Genomic DNA, 22,028 nt, shown 5'->3' with positions numbered 1-22,028 from the left:
AAAACCATGTATGCAAAGATTTCTTGTGTCCCACCATTGATTATAGCTCTTTAAACATTACATATCTGTTGACAATGGTTTTGATTTGGACCCTCATGAGGTTTAGAAATCTTATCTTTTTCTTCATCAGACTATACATGCAAATATACACTTTACACCTCTAATGTACCTTATCTCCATTTACCTGTTAAGAGAGTCATATTTGAAGGATCATGGGCCCTGCAAGAGAGGAGCCCCAACTTCCTCACTATTGCATATACCCACTGTGTCTTGGGTAATGTATAGCACATAGTGAATGCTCAGTAATTTAGTTTTTGACTGTTGTTTTGTACCTTTAGTAAAAGTGCCTTAGGGAGTACTTATATTCCTGTGATTTAAATGTAGCTGTATCTGACCTTCAACCACTCAGAACGTATTTGCAAATTTATAGCAGATTAAGTTTCAGTTTTGCTCTTTAAAGATAAACAGGAAGCTGCATATTTTCTGCAGCAGGGGTCCTTGCTAGGAAGCTTTCCTTAGTTCAATAATCTTCTATTGTTATGAATAGAACATCAATATAATTAACATAAGAATCCCTTAGAGGCCAATTTTAAATGAAACCACATTTAATTGCAGGTAATTCTTCTATTCCCCAAGATGAGGCTAACTTTCCAACCGAGTATGTGAAATATGTCATATATCTGAAAAGTAAACCCATCTAAAATGTATAGTATAGTCTATCAACCCCCAAAGGTATAGAATCATTTCCATTAGTTGATGAAAGCAAAGAGAAAAAGAAAGGTAAGTCCAAAGGGTCAGTGTACCCATAAAACAAAACAAAACACAAGTTTTGACAATGAATTCTGGATTTTCTGAGTTTCCAAGCAAAGTGGACATATTCTTTAGAAATAGTGTTTTGCTAAAAGAAACTCCTAAGTAAAAATTAATTTTTCATTTCTAGTATTTTGCTGATAGGTGAAGTAATTTATTTCAATCCTAAAGCCCTCTGTTTCCCAAATCCATGGTAAGTAGATAGGATAGGTGTACACAGAATCTCCACAAAGCAAATGGACTGAATTGTGTCCCCTCAAATTCGTATGTTGAAGTCCTAATCCAACATGATGGTATTTGGGGATGGAGTTTGTGGGAGATAATTAGGTTTAGATGATGTTATGAGGGTGGGGCTCCTGTGATGGCATTACTGCCCTTATAAGAAGAGACACCATACAGAGCTTGCTTTTGCACAAGAAGGTAGCCTTCTGAAAGCCAGGAAGAGAACTCTCGCCAGAATCCACCATGCTGGCACCCTGATCTTGGCCATCCCCACCTCCAGAACTGTGAAAAATAAATTTCTGCTATTGCAGCTACGCAGTCCATGGTATTTTGCTACGGCAGCCCATCTGGTATTTTGTTATGGCAAACTAAGACACATGTATATTGAGTGAAGCAATGAATGGCCATGGGTTTGCAATAGTCTAGGCTGAAAATGTGTGATAAGTAACTTCAGAATCATAAAGGATGAGTGGAATATAGGCACTAGTTTTTATCTGGAGTTCTAAAATAGCCTACCTTTGTCCACTTATAACCTCACCTGTCTCAGTTCCATGCTTCCCATGGTGCCAGGCTGTCTCACAAGTGGCATGTGCCATATGTGGCACATTTGACCAGGGCTACAGACAGATGATCCCCTGTCTAAAAACATCCTGTTTCTGTGGTTTGTCAGATGATCATCACATGGAGAAAGCATCCTCTTGTCAACATTTTGGAGTTTGGCTCTTTTAGCAATGTATCTCAAACCTGCCAGAAGTAAAAGGCAGTGGCTGAACTTTTCCTTTTTTTATTTCTTCAAAGATCTTTACACTGAATCTCCTGTAAATAGAAAGTTTTATATAAAGGATATGTCTCTTATGAAGTCAGATAACAGCTATCTTTTGAGTATAGTTTTAAACCAAGAACTGCTCATGTATAGATAATTTAGATTTAAGAGCATAGTTACACTAGTTTAACATAACACATTATTAAACATATTTAGGAAAAGAAATGATTGTATACTTTCTTGCCCTTGGTATCTAACTTGAAAGAGTTTACAATAAGCATGATGTAACAACTTTTTTCTGTTATTCCAGTCTTTACTCTCTTCTTTCTCACAAAAATTCAAAGTTGAAACACACACACACATATTCAGTAAAATAAGAAATACTTAAAGTGTCATCACTTAATATTTCTAATTCTCACCACCTAATTGGGGAAATGCTGCTTTGTTTCTAGCAATGCGAGCTTGAAGAGAAGAGAAAATGAAAAGATTACTTTCTATCTCTAATCTTGTACTGTGATTAAACACTGTGAGGAGCTTTACCTTGACCTATAAATTCTCTCCTCTGATACAGAAGTCTGTTGCAAGAGTTTCTTTTAGTTTTTGTTCCCTAATGACACCATTTGTATTTCCTGGAGAGGACATTATGAAAATATTCCCCAGTATTAAGGGTTATTAATATCCCTACTCTTTTGTTCCCAGCTGGGTCTGAGTGCAGGAACATCTCTAATGGAGGACTTTTCTTCTCAAGTACAGGCATCTCAAGTGTTCAGAATTTCTGATGTATAAGAATTTTTTATATTAATATCTACTTCAAATGTTATCACCCTTATCTTCAGGCAATTTCCTTGTCTACATGGAAATTTAGAATAATTTCCTTCCTCCATTACATTTTGTTCCTTGAAGGTATTTTATAATCGGAGTACATGTTCCTCTCTCTTTTGAGGTTTCCTTGTTTCAGGCAAAATATGTTAAGTCTCTCTAGCCTAACCCTCTGAATCTTATGTTATGCCACTTGTCTCTTGTATATGCGTGGTGTGGAGATAAGAAAGGAACATCATATCTAAGTTGGAAAGCCAGGGATATAAACCAGGCTATAGTTTTCTTCATTCTATCCTGTGTCCAGTTTCTTTTTCTTTTTTTTTTTTTAAGTTTATTTATTTATTTTGAGAGACACAGGGACAGCGTGAACAGAGGAGGAATATAGAGAAAGGGAAAGAGAATCTCAAGCAGACTCCATGCTGTCAGCACAGAGCCCAATGCAGGACTCAAACTCATGAACTGTTTGATCATTACCTAAGCCAAAACCTGAGTCAGACACTTAACCACCTGAGCCACCCAGGCACCCCCACTGCATCTAACTTCTAAAATTCTTTTAATGTATGAATAAAAATTTGGAAATTTAGATGCAGTAAATGTTATAATAAATAGACCATTGAAATCTTATGTATGTGATTCAAACCTTCGTATAAAAACAGCCAAATCCCTACCTGTTAGACTTATTCTTGTTGTCCTTATAAATGTTTATTTGACCTGTTACTTGATATAACAAGGCCCATAAATGTCTCACAAGTCTTGTGTTACCCAAGAGAGATCTTCCATTTTAACTTTTTTACTTTACTATGTGTGCTTTTACTTCTTTTTCAAAGCCTCCATCTCTGTTTTTACTTGTATCATCACACTCCGATTTGAAATTTTAACATACCTCTTGGAAATATGTTTAATGTGGATTCATAAACATTCACTTATTATTATTAAAGAAGAAAAAAACAAGAAAAAGCAGGTTTATTAGGTTGTTTAGATTATAGACAGTATAATAGTATGTACTCAGGCTAACGTAATTCTTAAACAGTTTTTAATTATTTATTAATTTCAGTGGTCCATAGGCTTGGTTTTTCTTATTATCTCACACATTTGATTTTTTAAAAGTAATTGTGCCCAGAAAGATTTTTTTGTAGATATAGGCAATATTATTCTAGAACTTTATGGAAAAGCAAAAAACTTAGAATAGTTTAAACAGTTGCAGAAACAAAATATAAGAATCATTATACCCAATATTAAGGCCTACTATATATTTACAGTAATCAAGTTGGAGTGCTATTAGATAGTGGAAAGATACAGAGATAAATGGGACAGAATAGAGAATCCAGGAATTGATCCACACAAAATACCCAACTGATTTTTAACAAAATTGCAAAAGCAATTCAATGAAAAAAATTAAACATTCACAGGCAAAAAATAATAATAATAATAATAAAACCTCAACCTAAATTTCATACCTTATACAAAAATTGATTCAAATGATCATGGACTTACGTGTAATATGTAAGGCTATACAACTTTTGCAAACAAATTTTAAAAACATAAGGAAAAATCTTTGGGACCTAGAGCTAAGCAAAGAAGTCTTAGACTTGACTCCAAACACATGATTCCTAAAAGGAAAATCTACAGATTAGACTTAATCAGTAAAAAGCTACAAAGTGGGAGGAAATATTTGCAAAATATACACCCAACAAAGGATAGTATCTAGAATATATAGGGGCACCTGAGTGGCTCAGTGGGTTAAGTGGCCAACTTCAGCTCAGGTCACGATCTTGCGGTTCGTGGGTTCAAGCCCTGAGTCAGGCTCTGTGGGGATAGGTCAAAGCCTGGAACCTGCTTCAGATTCTGTGTCTCCCTCTCTCTCTGCCCCTCCCTCACTTGCATTCTGTCTCTCTCTCAAAAATAAACATTAAAAGAACTTTTTTTAAAAAACTGGAATATATAAAGAACTCTCAAAACTCAACAATCAAAAATCCAACAACTCAATTAGAAAATGAGATAAAGACATGAAGAGCCATTTCATCTGAGAGGGTATAAAGATAACGACTAGGCACATTAAAAAATATTCAACACCATTAGTTATTAGCAAAATGCAAATTATTGGGGCACCTGGGTGGCTCAGTCGGTTGAGCATCCTACTTCAGCTCAGATCATGATCTGCCGTTCGTGAGTTCAAGCCCCACATCAGCCTCACTGCTTCAAGCCCCACAGCAGTCTCACTGCTGTCAGCATGTCAGCACAGAGCTCACTTCAGATCCCCTGTCCCCCTCTCTCTGCCTCTCCCCCACTTGTACCCTCCAAAAAAAAAAAATAAATAATTTTTAAAGAAGAAAACTGCAAATTATAAACTCAGTAAAGCTACTACCACTCACCTATTAGAATGACTAAAGTTAAAAAATGGTGACAACATTAGATGCTGGTTAGGACGCAGAGAAACTGCATGACCTATATATTTCTGGTGGGAATATAAATGGTATGTAGCCATTCTGACAAGCATTTTAGTAATTTCTTTTAAAACTATGCAGTCAGTGATTACACTCCTGGGCATTTACCTCAGAGCAGTGAACACTTATGTTATATATACAGCAGCCTTTTTTGGAATAGCCATAAAACTGGAAACAGCCCAGATGTCCTTCACCAGATAGATGACTAAACAAACTATGGCACATCCATACCATGGAATACTACTCAACAATAAAAAGGAACAAACTTCTGATATGTTCAGAAACCTGGAGGAATATCCAGAGAATTATTCTGAGTGAAAAAGGCCAATTCCAAAAAAACTACACACTTCATGATTCCATTTGATTCTTGAAATGGCAAAGTTATAGAAATGGAGATTTGATTACTGGTTGCCAGAAGTTAAGGAGGGAGTGTGTGGGAGGGAAGTAGATGTGGTTATAAAAGGGCAACATGAGGGATGTTAGTGTGCTGGGAATGTGCCTTATCTTGACCCGAATCAACATCAAAATTCTGGTTGTGATATTGTACTTGTTTAGCAAGATGTTTTCATTGGGGAGAAAGTGGGAGAGAGCACACGATAAGCGTCTATTCTCAGGACAGCATGTGAATCTATAGTTATCTCAAAAAGTTTAATTTAGGGGCGCCTGGGTGGCGCAGTCGGTTAAGCGTCCGACTTCAGCCAGGTCACGATCTCGCGGCCCGGTCCGTGACTTCGAGCCCCGCGTCGGGCTCTGGGCTGATGGCTCAGAGCCTGGAGCCTGTTTCCGATTCTGTGTCTCCCTCTCTCTCTGCCCCTCCCCCGTTCATGCTCTGTCTCTCTCTGTCCCAAAAATAAATAAACGTTGAAAAAAAAATTTAAAAAAAAAAGTTTAATTTAAAAAAGTAATTGTGTTTGTTAGAAAATCAAAAAGATAAATTTAGTAAAATGAGAATGAGTTTCATGCAGATGTTCATTTTCTCTTATGCTTTCTTGGTTCCTCCCATAAGGTTTGAGAGGAGCAATAGCATTTGCCCTAGCTATTCGGGACACAGAATCTCAGCCCAAACAAATGATGTTTACCACCACGCTGCTCCTTGTGTTCTTCACAGTCTGGGTATTTGGAGGAGGAACAACCCCCATGCTGACTTGGCTTCAGATCAGGTGAGTGGCTCCATTCAGCAAAGGATGTCACTACGAGGCATGGCTTCACTGTCTCATTTGTGGTGTTGCTGATTTGGTCAGGAGTACAATGGCAGGTCTGTATGTTAACTTTCCCTAGGGTAAAGTTGACTTTCATTCACAAGGTGAAACAGTCTGTCCTCTCCTAGACCTATTACCAACTGAACTGACTTTTCTAAGAGTCCTAGAATTCTCAGGGTGATGTCTGCTTACAGTCTGTCTCTAGAAAGGAATTTATTTATCTATGAATTCTTCCATTCAGCAGTATTTATTGAAGACAATGTAGTATTCTCTGAAGTACAAAAATGAGAAATACACAGGTCTTGTTCTCAAGATATTCACAATTCAATAGGATTTATACAGAAAAACTGTAATACCAAGGAGAAAGTATATTTGTTTTGTTTTTAATTCTTCAAAGCACTTAGGATAGAATTGGGGACACAGGAAATACTTAAATATATTTGATTAGTGAACCATATGTTTAGTCAGAGGGATCCTATGTAGACACAAATTAGATGGTTTCTCAAAGGAAAAGGCAATGAAGCTTCAGTCACAGACCCTCCAAGAAGTGCCTGGAAGAAGATCGCTATAAACCTAAAGTATATAGATAGTGGATGGGTAGTGGCATCCACTGATTTGTTGATAGTAGATAGTGGCATCCATTGATAGGTGAGGAGTCTGGAGGTCAGCTTAGGCCCAGCATCATTATGGCCTCCTGGGTGGCACAGCATGGAGTTGTCAGATCATGGAGATGACCCAGAGGGAATTAACTACAACTGATTCCAGGCCAGACTTGGCCACCATGAGGCGAGCGTTGGTTAAAGGCAGGGCTGTGATGTATTTAGGGAGCTGACAGGGCTCTGGTATAGTAGACAAGGTTGAAATTTGATTAAAATGAATAGCTTGTGCCAATTGTAAAAATGATAAATCTATTTTAAAATGTTATTGTCTTTATTTAAGTATATTTTTGACCTAGGTTCTGTTATATCCTGTCATATCCCAGGATGTAACAGTGCTTTAGGTAAATCACATTTTATTTCTCGATGCTGTATATCTTGATGATCATGCAAACCCTCCCTGGTCCTTACCCAGTCTCTATAAGGCAATTCCATACAGTCACATCTAATAGGAAAAGATCCATCTGACTATCAAATGACTTCCAAGAAGATTATTCTTATTCTAGCACCAATACAGTATTAAATAAATAATTGCTACATGAAACATTAAATGAATATAACCACAATGTAAATTACCTTTTGTTAAGCACTTACTGATAATTTTCTATCCATTTGACAAAGAGGAAGCAGAAACAGGACTCAGAGTTTTAGTACAAGAGAGCTTAGGCTTAAACTGGGCCAAGTGGCCATGCATTAAAACAAATTCAAGGAAATAAAAAACTTCTTGAAGTAAGTATTGTGACTATTGCTAAACACATAAAAGGGCTTTGACCAAAGGTGAATGGAGAGTGTTTTGAAATGCTTGTTGAATTATTTTCTAGGCATATAAATGTGACCTGCAATTTCCTTCACAGTAGTAGCTACCTGTAGGCTCCTATGGATGAGCACACATATTGCATTAAACTCTACAGCACTGGGTCCCCTGTGAACTGTTAGCAAGATAGTGGTGTGTTCAGGTTTCTAGAAAATAAATTTAAGTAGGTGGATCCAGGCATGGAAATATTAGGGCTTGGAAAAGAAAAGTTAGAGGATACTAATCTCCACAAGATAAAAGTATTAACTACCCCATCAGGTAAATTAGAATAATTAGAACATGAAGTAGTGATATCAACATTTTCCTAAAGTAATTCAAATGTAACTTATTTTCTAATGTTGTCTTTCTTTACCCTGAAGAAATCATCCCTAAATCAGGAGCATGTTTTATCCCTAAAGTGTTTACCTAACTCTCCTATAGTGTTTTCCAAAGGTATCCATTGATTTTGAATAGATGTCATAGCTTATGCACTCTCTTGATATCCAGAACATCAGGGAGAGGGGAGTTTAATAATGGGTCTTTAGGCAGATTAGAATGGTTACCGAGGTTATATACAACAGAGCCTCATAAGGAAGGATCGTGATGTCAACCATAGCATCCACAGGTGAGGGGCCTGGAGGTCAGCTTAAGCCAGCATTATTATGGCCTGCTGGGGGGCACAGCATGCGGTCAGATCATGGAGAAGCCCCAGAGGGAATTAGCTCCAAACGGCCCAATTCAAGGCCAGATTTGGCCACCGGCCAGGTGGAGAGGGTTATAGGGAGGGCTGTGATGTATTTAGGGAAAGAAACTGGCAGGGCTTCAGTATAATAGGAAAGGTGGAAATCTCAGCTGGGAACTAGACTGTTAAATCTGGAATTGGCAGAAATCCAGCCAGAGAGATCAGAGGTGCAGTCATGAGGAAATCAAAGAAGGAAAACCGAAATTCATACATATGTGAGTACCCAGGAAGTCAACCCAGGGACAGGATACAACAAGACCAAGATGAGACTCTCAAATTTGAGTGAGTATCAGAATCACCCAGAGGACTCATTAACCCCCAGATTTCTGACCTAATATGTCTGGACCAGGGCCTAAGAATTTGCATTTTACCATATTCTAGGCAATGCTAATGCTGCTGGTTCCAAGGTCACATCTTGAGAACCACTGATTTAGACTTCCTAACCCCAAGTGAAGATGAGGCTGATAATAAATATTGCCAGATTTGACTGGGGTTGCCCAGGGCCAGGCACACCTAAGCCTTCGGTTTAAACTCTTTACACCTGTACTGGAGGAAGGCCGGGGATAACTTGAGAAGGAAGAGTCACAGTGCATTGACTAGTGGGAGGGAAATAGAATATAATATAATAAACATTAAAGAATAGGAACATAAGTTAATGCGTGTACAAATGGACACACAAGTATAACATAGATTTGGTTCAGTCATGTGTTAGTGATACCATCATCATACGCTTCACTTCCCTGTTATGATTTACAATGTTATCAAAGAAATCTTCAGTTCCATCATAGCTTTTAAATGATAGTGGTCCATTATTTAGACTGTATTTTTCAAAGCTTTGCTTGTTTACAGAGCAACGTCTCATTAACCAACTTTCGTGTCAGACTTTTTCCATAAAATACCAGAATGTAAGTAAATTGGAGCTTTGATAAAATGACAAGAATGGAAAGCCCAAGAAGCAGGAATGCAAATGTGATATTGAATACACTCAGACATCCTCATTTGGTATATAATGTATTTATACACTTCACATTACCTTTCTCTCTTGATTTCCTTTAATTCTACATCTTTTCTTTTAAATTATTAGGTATGTACTTGAGTTAGTTTTTACCCCTATAAAATTTTCCATTTAGCCTCAAACTACCACAGTAGGATGCAGATAAAATGTTTTATATCAGGTAACAATTGATAGTATTAATATGAATTGCACTTTGATGGAAATGACTTCAAAACAGCAAGGATCCTGTGCTTAGAGAAATTCAGAATGATCTTTATATATGAAACAAATTCTTCATAAAGTCTTGTCTTAAGCACATTCAAACTTCTTGTCCTAAAGCTATTTTATTTTCCGTTAAAAAACAATAAAATATTCTTAATGCAGTATTTGAAATAAATCACAGAACTTTGTTTCTCAAAATTCAAAAGAAAAAGAATAGACTCCTGCAGGATTATTTTGGAGGTTTCCATGTAAAAGAAAGAAGAATAGTTTCTTGACTAGAATCCAGATCTCCTCCTTTTTGCAGAATACATTAACATTGGTGGTGAGGAAAACCCAACCCTCAGACTCCAAGGATTAGCTTTGCTGTTAGCCAGGAAACAAAAGAGATCAAACGTATCAGGCTTTGCCCTACAGAAGCCAGTAAACAGGATTATCCACCAAATGACCACACATGTAGCTTACAAATAAAACCTCGGAGACCAACAGGGCAGAACTCTCTGGCAGTAGTAACTGTTTTGGGTTGGTAGCCCCATCCTAGGTTTAGGGTATGGCACTAACAAAGCACAAGATAATGGAACCTATACCCCAGTGCAAACCTTTCCTGGGCTCCCCCCATATAGGAATGCTTCCAAATATCTCAACCACAGTACAGAAAGCTTTATACACACCAGAGCAATACAGAACTTGTATTCCAGACAGCATTAGAAAGTGCCCTCAGCAAGGTGATTTCTACAGCTTCCAGATATTGGCTGCTAACATTCCAAACAATAATAGTCAGCTTTTATTGAGTACTTAATCTATGCCAGATACTATTTAACAAAATGCAAGTCATATAACCTCCCTGTGGCTCAGTTTTTGATGTATAAAATGGGATAATAATAGTAGCTACCTCCGAGGGTGAGTAAGTCCTGGCAAACTGGCCTAGGGTTGGGCTGTTGGGTTGCAGAGCCAGACGCCAGGCCAGGCAGCCTAAGCCCAAGGCCTGTATGCTCAAGTAGCATATTCTTCTCTGGCCCTAAATAAATTAGCTTATTCCTGATGCCTGCAATCTGCCTTGATTAACAGGTCCTCTGGGGAAAAAGAGATGTGCTTTTATAACCAAGACAGGCCTGTTAAAAACAAACACAGGAAATCTTCATCCATCATGAGTGTGTTGACTTGCTTATGCAGCACAGAAATTTCTTGGTGCAGATTTTCTCTTTGACCTAGAACACTTAAAGGTAAACAAGGTTAAACCCTGGTCCAAAGTAGCCAAGTGAGGAAGCTTGTCTTCCTCAACTATAGGAATTTGGAATTGTAGGAATTTGTCACCTATCTCCCAACCCCATCCAGGATCCCAAGTCAGCCTTTTGTCAGCCTCTTCCACATATCACACAAAAAATTAACACACTAACCTGTGTCCCTTGCAGAGTAAATAACAGCACAATGTCTACACTATTATTATTTTTGTTAAAATTTTAACTTATATTTTTGGTTTATGACCCATCCCATTTTATGCCATGCTAGAATGCTTTCTTTATCATTTATACCCGCTAACTATAAAATTTTTAATAACAACTATCAAAGGAATACACACAGATATAATGAGAGAACTGTCCTTAGGAGCATTTTTAAAATTTTAAACAATAACAGAGTTAAATACACCTGCTCACAGACATTCTTTATTACTGAGTTAAGAAAATGTCCATATAATATAATGGAGGAATTCAGATAATTAAGTCTCCTCAGTACCTAGTTGTGTTCTGTTGGGTTTCCTTTCTAGTATCCAAAGTCTCATGCATGTTTACCAATTTGCCTCACTAGTATACTAATTTAGTAAGTCAGTTCACATAAACTGGAGATAAGACAGTGTGGGTACCAACCTTGCCTCCTTCTCTTACTAGCTGTGGGATTCTGAGCAATAGAGTCAGCCTCTCTATGCCTCAATTTTATCTGTAAAAGTGGAATAAGAATACCTACCTCTGTGGATTGTTATAAGGATTAAATGATGCAGGTATAAAGAATTTAGGGCACACAGTAAGTGCTCAACAAATGTTCCTATAGCAATACCCACATGACCAACTATGAGCCTTTTACTATCCAAACATTCTTTTACTGCTTGTGGCATATGTATACACACACATACATACATATAAATATTATTAATTAATTGTATTTGTGAAAGCATAGTTTACATGGGAAACAAAAAAAAATAGTCTCTGGAGAACTTAGTTCATTTTTTAAAAAAAAATTTTAATGTTTACTTATTTTTGTGAGAGTGACACAGAGTGCAACCAGGGAAGGGGCAGAGAGAGAGGGAGACACAGAATCCAAAGCAGGCTCTAGTCTCCCAGCTGTCAGCATAGAGAACACGGGGCTCGAACTCACAAACTGTGAGATCATGACCTGGGCCGAAGATGGATGCTTAATTGACTGAGCCACCCAGGCACCCCAGGACCTTAGTTCATTTTAAGTAGTAACTAGATTAATCAATTGTGTAGGCAGCTCCTATTTATGCATTCAAAATGATAAAGAAAAATGCTCACAAAAATCATTACCATTATCCAACAGCTCAGAAAGTTTATTTCTAGAGCATGCTTCTATTTTCTTCTTAACATAAACTTTGCTTACAATCTTACCTGATACTTAATTTGTACTGTCTTATCAATTTGTATAAAATGTATTATTTTACATTGATTTTTTACTAATTTAAATATTTTGTATTAATTTGTATCAATTGACAGACCTCAGAAATACCTTCCATCGTGAAACATGGAAAACCAATTTACTCATTTGAATGTAGACTTATACTTTATATTTATGACCCTTAACCCCCATTTAAAATTATGTTCTATTTTCTGTAGTTTCTTCTAAAAACTGTTCCACAACTCCAGATATTTATTGCTCAAATCAATCTAGTTTGACATATTCTATTAAAGATATTGGATAACAGTCACAACCTATTGTTGTTGATCTAAAAATATCCTAGGTTTCTAACAAGTATATGAACTAGAAGCTCCTAAATTTGCTTTCAATGCTGTCGGGGTTCTTTATAATTTTTTAAAATTTTTTAATGTTCATTTATTTTTGAGAGAGAGAGAGACAGAGCATGAGTGGGGAGAGTCAGAGAGAGAGGGAGACACAGAATCCAAAGAAGGCTCCAGGCTCTGAGTTGTCAGCACAAAGCCTGAGGTGGGGCTCAAACCCACAAACCATGAGATCATGCCCTGAGCCAAAGTCAGATGCTTAACCAACTGAGCCACCCAGGCGCCCCATCATCTGGGTTCTTTAATATGCTTTCTTTCTGTGTATAGAATCTTCCTGCTTCCAGAGATAACAGTTTTATCGTCACACTGCCAGCTATCCTCCATTAGACATGTGCTTGTTTATCTTTTCCAAATGCTCTTGAGAACATCAGTATCAATAAACTTCACCTATTTATTAAGTTTACCAAACAATGAACATTCTGCTCTATTGGAAAGAATTTATTAGCCTGTTATCATAAAGTATGATCCAATAAAGTTATCTTACTTTAAGTAAGTCTGAAAAAAAGTGATTTTAAATTTAATAGATGAATCTTGCTATTCAAAAGTCTGTGGAGGGGGTCCCAGTTCTGGTCAAGATTGAGTAATAATATTTACTCCCTCATGTGTCTTTCACTAAATGTACTAAAAGCCCTGAACAGAATGCATGTAGCAGTTATCTAAGGGCTCTTAAAAGTAAATAGTAGCAGACAGATTGAGGAAGGCAAACAGAATTCAGAGTATGTACTATCAAACCAGCAGTGAATTTCCTATTTTTTTTTTCTTCTCTGGAATATCTTGACCTAGAATCAAAAGCAGTACAAAGACCAGAATTATGCAACAAGGAAGAAGAACTGCAAGAGAAATGCTCTTTTCTGGGCACAAGGAACAGAGAAGGAACCCCTGTGGGTCAGAAGAATGGGGGAAATCCCATGGGTTTGTTTTTGTTGTTTATTTCATTCTGTTTCACCCCAATGCCAAGCAATTCTGAAGCAGCAGTGGTGGTGATGACAGTAGCGGTTGGACAGACCTCTAAAATTCCAAATAGAAAAACTGAGGTACTGAGACCTTGGGAAGAATTCCCATTGAATTTTTTTCTCTCTTAATCCTCTTACTGCTTGAGCTCCGATGTAGGCACAATATTATGGGAAAAATTATGGGAAACATGTAATATAGGGAAATTAAAGCCCTGTGGAAGAAATTGTAGAGTGGAGAGAGTACAAGAAAGTAATCCAATAAAATCATGTGTAAATTTTAGAGCTTATCTCCAAGTTGTGTATGCATATATCTGACCCTAAATAGCACACCAAAGGCTTTGAGAAATGAGCTACAACGTAGAGAATCACTCAAATTCCAGACTGGACACTGGATGGCACAGATCCAGTGCCTAGCACATGCAGGACAGATCTGATTACACTGCAAAGACTTTGAAACAACTGACATTGAAAGCACCAGCAACAGAAGGCTGGTAAGGCTTGTGTCTCGGACGTAATGTGGTTCATTGACTGGTAAAACACAATATCAACATTCTCCATAGGAGAATCCTATGTCACGTAACCTATCTAGATCCAGGGTCACTTAACATAATATTCAAAACTTCCAGGATAAATCCAAAATTACTCAACATATGTAAAACAGAAAAATAATAATATCTCACAAGGGAAAAGACAATCAACAGATACTAATCCCAAGATCACACAGAATTTGGAATGAACGGATCAAGACTTTAAAGCAGCTACTCTACCAGGCTCCAGGAAGAGCAAACACAATGGAAACAAATGGAAAAATGAAAAAAAAAATCAGCAGAGAAATAGAAGGTATAGGAAAGAGAGAAATGTAAACTTTAGACCTGAAAACACAATAACAAAATGAAACATTCACTGGATTAGATTAACAGCAAAATAAAGGATGACAGATGAAAGAGTCTGTGAACTTGTAGATTATTAGAAATCATCCAATTTGTACAAAAATGAGAATAAAATTTTTCACCACCAGACTTGCTCTTACAAAAAAAGCCAAAGAGATTGCTTCAGATGGAAGGGAAATTATATTAGAGGGAAACTTTGAACAATAGAAATGAAGAAAGAGCAACAAAAATGGTAAATATCTGTTTAATATAATAGAAAATATTTTTCCTCTTAATATATTTCAAATATACATGATTGTTATAAGAAAAATTTTAACATTGTCTTATGGAGTTTTAAAAAAGGGGAGTGGGTAAAGGGACCTGAAAGGTGGTAAGTTTTTTATATTCCACCTCAAATAATAAAATATTAGTTCAAAGTAGACTGTGAAAGATTTTATATTATAATTTCTAGATCAACCACTAAAAAAATCTAAGCAAAGAGATACAGTAAAATATTAAATATATGATGTGGAGTACACAACAAACCCAAAGCAAAGAAAAGGAAGGATAATAAAAGATTTGTGCAGAAATCAAAGAAATTGATAATAGAAGAATAGAGAAAAATCAGTAACCAAAATCTGGTTCTTTAAAAAGATAAATAACATTGATAAATTTTTAGTCAGTCTAACAAAAAGAAAGAGAAAAGATGCAAATCACCAATATCAAAAACGAAAGGAGGATATCATGACAGATCTTAAAGAATATTTAGAGAATACTATGAACAACTCTATGAACATAAATTCAACAAAATAGGTGAAATGTAACAATCATTGACAACCTGCCAAAAACCATTCTGGAAGAAATACACTGATCTATTCTATATCCATTAAAGAAATAGAATTCATAGTTTAAAACCTTTTTTTTTTTTTTCAACGTTTATTTATTTTTGGGACAGAGAGAGACAGAGCATGAACGGGGGAGGGGCAGAGAGAGAGGGAGACACAGAATCGGTAACAGGCTCCAGGCTCTGAGCCATCAGCCCAGAGCCCGACGGGGGCTCGAACTCACAGACCGGACCGCGAGATCGTGACCTGGCTGAAGTCGGACGCTTAACCGACTGCGCCACCCAGGCGCCCCCATAGTTTAAAACCTTCTAAAAAAGAACACTACAGGCCCAGATGGTTTCACTGGCAAATTCTTCTTTGGAAGAGGATATAACACTAATTCTAAATAATCTCTTCCAAGATAGAAGAGGAAGAAACTTTTTCCAATTTATTTTAAGAGGGCAGGATTACTCAAATATCAAAGCCAGGCAATAACATCACAAGAAAGTTAAATTATAGACCAAAATCTTACATGACCATAGATGCAAAAGTTTGCAACAAAATATTAGCAAATCAAATCCAGCAATATGTGAAAAAAAAAAAAAAACCTAAACATCTCAATTATATGAGATTGACCCTAGGAATGAAAAACAGGTCCAAAATTCTAATGTCAATCAATGAAACCTATCATATTAATAGGTTAAAGAAAAACATGATCATATCAATTGATGCAGGCAAAGCATTTAGCAAAAACAATTTTCACTCATGTTAAAAAAAAAAAACAATTCCTAGACAACTATGAATAGAAGGAAACATCCTTAAACTGGTAAAGATTCATCTACAAAAACCCATAGCTAACATCATATTTAATAATGAAAGACTGAATACTTTCTTCTGAATATCAGGAATGTGTCAAGAACATCCACTCACCACTTCTGTTCAACATTATATTGGTAATCCTAGTTGATGAAATAAGGCAATAAAAATCAGCAAGATTCATAAAGATTGGAAAGGAAGACATATAACCACCCAGTTGCAGACAGTATAATCATCTATGAAGAATGAAAGAATTTGCAAAAAAAAAAAATCTTTTAGAAATAATAAATGAGTACGTATCAAGGTTCTAGGATACAAGATCAATACCCAAAAACCCTGTATCAATATATATATGTATGTGTATATGCATGTGTATGTGCAAATATATATATATATATACACATACATATATATATGTGTGTGTGTGTGTGAGCAATTGGAAACAAATTTTTTAAATACTAACAATAGCTCTAAAAATTTTAAATATTTAGTAAAAAGAGCTAACAAGCCACATCCAGGATCTGTATACTGAAAACTACAAAATGCCAAGGAAAGAAATCAAGAAAGACCTAAATAAATGGAGAGCCATACTATGTTCATGGATTGAAGGACTCAATACAGTTATGAATTCCCCATAAATTGGTCCATAAATTTAATGCAAACCTAATCAAAATTCCAGGTGACTACTTTGTAGATACAGATAAATTATTTTTGAGTTTAGAAAGAAAGGCAAAGGGACTAGAATAACTAAACCAAATTTGAAAAAGAAGAATTAAGATGTAAACTCCCACTGCTTGATTTTAAGACTTACTATAAAACTGCTGTAACCAAGTAATGTGGTATTGATGAAAGAAACAAGCAAGTCAACTACACAGAAAAACGTCCAAAAATAGACTCACACGAATATGACTCATTGATTTAGCAAAGTACAAAGGCAATTCAATGAAGTAGGGATAGTATTTTCAACACATGGTATGGGAATAATTGGGTATTTGTGGTAGGAAGAATTCTAAAATGCCTCCCAACATTTCCTGTCCCTTCTCACTCTGATGTACATGCCTTGCATAATTACTGGAACTGCAAATATGATAGATTTTATTCCTAGGCTTAGTTTATATTATATGGTACAGTTGACTTTAAAATAGGTAGATTATCTGGGGAGTGTTTACATGAGCCTTTCTACATGTACAGCATGTTCTCTGGTCACAGAAGAGGAATTCAGAGAGTTAGAACACAAGAAGGATTTGATGCACTGCTGCTGCTTGAAGATGGTAGTAAGGAATGTAAGGCATGTGGGCAGCCTCTAAGTTCTGAGCATATTCCTGACAAAAAAGACGGCCATATGCATACAACCACAAAGTACTGAATTCCACCACCACCAAGAATGAACTTGGAAGCAGAGTTTACTCCAGAGCTTCCAGACAAGAATTCCGCCCAGCTCATATGTTGATTTTAGTCTTATGATACCCTGAGCAAAAGATCCAGTCACACCGTGCCAGACATCTGATCTACAGAACTGTGAACTAATAAATAGGTATTATTTTCGGCCTCTAAGGTTGTGGTAATTTGTTACACAGCAATAGAAACTTAATATAATATCCAAACACTAAAAAAATGAATCTTGACTTAAACTTCAAACTTTGCACAAAAATTAACTCAAAATGGACGATAGATCAAAATGTAAAATATAAAACTTCTAGAAGGTGTAATAGAAAATCTTCATGATCTTGAATGAGGCAAAGGAATCTTAGCTATAATACTAACATCATGCATAAAAGAAAAAGATAAATTTGACTTCATTGAATTGAAATATATTTTGCTTTGCAAAAGACATTGTTAAGAGAATGAAAATACAAGTTACAGATTTGAAAAGAATTGCTGGTGGGACATTGCTAGAACATTACTTGGAACACTGCTGGTGGGAATGCAAAATGGCATGGCCAACTTGTAAATCACTGCAGCAGATTCTTATAAAGTTAAATATACAATCACCATATGACTCAGGATCCCCCTTCTAGACATTTGCCCTAGAGAATAAAATGGGGACAACAGCATTTGCCTCCGAAGATTAAATATGTGAACTTTAAATAACAAAATAGATGCTAATATCCTTTGAGCAGAACCTAGCACTCATTGAATAACCCTGCTTTACTCACAGCTTTTATTAAAAATGTCAGATGAATTTTAATAGCATTTTTAGCATATGTTGAAATAATCACAAAGGCTTTTCTTTTGTTTTTTTTTTGTTTTTGTTTTTTTTGGGGGGGGGGATGAGAAAACTGAGTTTCAATTCTGACTTCTGCCAATTAGCTTTTGGGGGGGGCTTTAAAGAGTTTTTTGTTTTTTGTTTTTTAATTTACATCCAAATTAATTAGCATATAGTGCAACAATGATTTCAGGAGTAGATTCCTTACTGCCCCTTACCCATTTAGCCCATCCCCCCTTCCCAGAACCCCTCCAGTAACCCTGTTTGCCCTCCATATTTATGAGTCTCTTATGTTTTGTCCCCCTCCCTGTTTTTATGTTATTTTTGCTTCCATTCCCTTATGTTCATCTGTTTTGTCTCTTAAAGTCCTCATGTGAGTGAAGTAATGTGGTATTTGTCTTTCTCTGGCTAATTCCACTTAGCATAATACCCTCTAGTTCCATCCACGTAGTTGCAAATGGCAAGATTTCATTCTTTTTGATTGCCGAGTAATACTCCATTGTATATATATACCACTTCTTTATCCATTCATCCATCGATGGACGTTTGGGCTCTTTCCATACTTTGGCTATTGTTAATAGTGCTGCTATAAACATGGGGGTGCATGTGTCCCTTTGAAACAGCACACCTGTATCCCTTGGATAAATACCTAGTAGTGGCATTGCTGGGTTGTAGGGTAGTTCTATTTTTAGTTTTTTGAGGAACCTCCATACTATTTTCCAGAGTGGCTGCACCAGCTTGCATTGCCACCAACAATGCAAGAGAGATCCTCTTTCTCCGCATCCTCACCAACATATGTTGTTGCCTGAGTTGTTAATGTTAGCCGTTCTGACAGGTGTAAGGTGGTATCTCGTTGTGGTTTTGATTTGTCTTTCCCTGATGATGAGTGATGTGGAGCATTTTTTCATGTGTCGGTTGGCCATCTGGATGTCTTCTTTGGAAAAGTGTCTATTCCTGTCTTTTGCCCATTTCTTCACTGGATTATTTGTTTTTTGGGTGTTGAGTTTGAGAAGTTCTTTATAGATTTTGGATACTAACCCTTTATCTGATATGTCATTTGCAAATATCTTCTCCCATTCTGTCAGTTGCCTTTTAGTTTTGCTGATTGTTTCCTTTGCTGTGCAGAAGCTTTTTATTTTGATGAGGTCCCAGTAGTTCATTTTTGCTTTTTTCCCCTTGCCTCCAGAGACGTGTTGAGTAAGAAGTTGCTGTGGCCAAGATCAAAGAGGTTTTTGCCTGCTTTCTCCTCGAGAATTTTGATGGCTTCCTGTCTTGCATTGAAGTCTTTCAGACATTTTGAGTTTATTTTTGTGTCTGGTGTAAGAAAGTGGTCCAGGTTCATTCTTCTGCATGTCGCTGTCCAGTTTTTCCAGCACCACTTGTTGAAGAGACTGTCTTTATTCCACTGGATATTCTTTCCTGCTGTGTTTGTGGATCCATTTCTGGCTTCTCTATTCTGTTCCATTGATCTGAGTGTCTGTTCTTGTGCCAGTACCATTCTGTCTTGATGATTACAGCTTTGTAGTATAGCTTGAAGTCTGGGATTGTCATGCCTCCAACTTTGGTTTTCTTTTTCAAGATTGCTTTGGCTATTCAGGGTCTCTTCTGGTTCCATACAAATTTTAGGATTATTTGTTCTAGCTCTGTGAAGAATGCTGGTGTTATTTTGATAGGGATTGCATTGAATATGTAGATTTCTTTGGGTAGTATTGACATTTTAACAATATTTGTTCTTCCTATCCAGGAGCAGGGAATCTTCTTCCATTTTCTTGTGTCTCCTTCAATTTCTTTCATAAGCTTTCTATAGTTTTCAATGTATAGATTTTTCACCTCTTTGGTTAGATTTATTCCTAGGTATATAACGGTTTTTGGTGCAACTGTAAACGGGATCGATTCCTTGATTTCTCTTGCTGTCGCTTCATCGTTGGTTTATAGGAATGCAACCGATTTCTCTGCGTTGATTTTATATCCTGCAACTTTGCTGAATTCATGAATCAATCCTAGCAGTTTTTTGGTGAAATCTTTTGGGTTTTCCATACAGAGTATCATGTCATCTGTGAAGAGTGAAAGTTTGACCTCCTCCTGGCCGATTTGGATGCTTTTTATTTCTTTGTGTTGTCTGATTGCAGAGGCTAAGACGTCAAATACTATGGTGAATAACAGTGGTGAGAGTGGACATCCCTGTCTTGTTCCTGACCTTAGGGGGAGGAGTTTTTCCCCATTGAGGATGATATTAGTGTTGGGTCCTTCATATATGGCTTTTATGATCTCGAGGTAATCGCTTCTTGGCCTTTTGGCTAAGATCAAGTGTATGATCTCAAGGTATGCTCCTTCTATCCTTACTTTCTTGAGGCTTTTTATCAAGAAACGATGGTGTATTTTGTCAAATGCTTTCTCTGCATCTATTGAGAGGATCATATGGTTCTTATCCTTTCTTTTATTGATGGGATGAATCACATTAATTCTTTTGTGGATATTGAACCAGCCCTGCATCCCAGGTATAAATCCCATTTGATTGTGGTGAATAATTTTTTTAATATATTGTTGTAGCTGGTTGGCTAATATCTTGTTGAAGATTTTTGCATCCATGGTCATAAGGGAAATTGGTCTATAGTTCTCCTTTTTAGTGGGGTCTCTGTCTGGTTTTGGAATCAGGGTAATGCTGGCTTCATAGACAGAGTTTGGAAGTTGTCCTTCCATTTCTATTTTTTGGAACAAGCTTCAAGAGAATTAGTGTTAACTCTTCCTTAAGTGTTTGGTAGAATTCCCCTGGAAAGCCATCTGACCCTGGACGCTTGTTTTTTTGGCAGATGTTTGATTACTAATTCAATTTCCTTACTGGTTATGGGTCTGTTCAAATTTTCTATTTCTTCCTGTTTCAGTTTTGGTAGTATGTATGTTTCTAGGAATTTGTCCATTTCTTCCAGATTGCCCATTTTATTGGCATATAATTGCTGAGAATATTCTCTTATTATTGTTTTTATTTCTGCTGTGTTGGTTATGATCTCTCCTCTTTCATTCTTGATTTTATTTATTTGGGTCCTTTCCTTTTTCTTTTTGATCACACTGGCTAGTGGCTTATCAATTTTGTTAATTCTTTCAAAGAACCAGCTTCTGGTTTCATTGATCTGTTCTGTGTTTTTTTTTGTTTGTTTGTTTGTTTTGATAGCATTAATTTCTGCCCTAATCTTTATTATTTCCTGTCTTCTTGTGTTTTAGGGTTGTATTTGCTGTTCTTTTTCCAGCTCTTTAAGGCATAAGGTTAGGTTGTGTACCTGAGATCTTTCTTCCTTCTTTAGGAAGGCCTGGATTGCTATATACTTTCCTCTTATGACCACCTTTGCTGCATTCCAGAGGTTTTGGATTGTGGAGTTATCATTTTCATTGACTTCCATATACTTTTTAATTTCCTCTTTAACTGCTTGGTTAGCTCATTCATTCTTTAGTAGGATGTTCTTCAGTCTTCAAGTATTTGTTACCTTACCAAATTTTTTCTTGTGGCTGATTTCAAGTTTCATAGTGTTGTGGTATGACAATATGCACGGTATGATCTCGACCTTTTTGTACTCATTGAGGGCTGATTTGTGTCCCAGTATGTGGCCTGTTCTGGAGAACGTACCATGTGCACTGGAGAAGAATGTATATTCTGCTGCTTTAGGATGAAATGTTC

At 36.6% G+C, this 22,028-nt stretch overlaps 1 protein-coding gene and 1 non-coding gene across 7 annotated transcripts in view; one reads left to right on the top strand and one right to left on the bottom strand.

Moving 5' to 3' along the window:
• SLC9A9 (solute carrier family 9 member A9) overlaps positions 1–22,028 on the top strand; it is a 711,221-nt gene that overhangs the window by 496,791 nt on the left and 192,402 nt on the right. For all 6 annotated transcript variants that reach the window (XM_040480405.1, XM_040480404.1, XM_040480402.1 and 3 more), the window contains one exon: positions 6,065–6,218. In XM_040480405.1, the coding sequence (XP_040336339.1) occupies positions 6,065–6,218 (154 nt within the window). The remainder of the gene's footprint in view (positions 1–6,064; positions 6,219–22,028) is intronic.
• TRNAQ-UUG (transfer RNA glutamine (anticodon UUG)) lies at positions 12,828–12,912 on the bottom strand. Its single transcript has one exon. It is a non-coding gene; the product is annotated as a tRNA-Gln (tRNA).

The sequence above is a fragment of the Herpailurus yagouaroundi genome, unplaced genomic scaffold, assembly GCF_014898765.1.
Source record: "Herpailurus yagouaroundi ecotype Mexico unplaced genomic scaffold, PumYag 159, whole genome shotgun sequence".
In the NCBI taxonomy this organism is placed as follows: Eukaryota; Metazoa; Chordata; class Mammalia; order Carnivora; family Felidae; genus Herpailurus; species Herpailurus yagouaroundi.
Note: the sequence above shows the minus strand (reverse complement) of the source record. Positions and strands in the feature narration are given on the sequence as shown.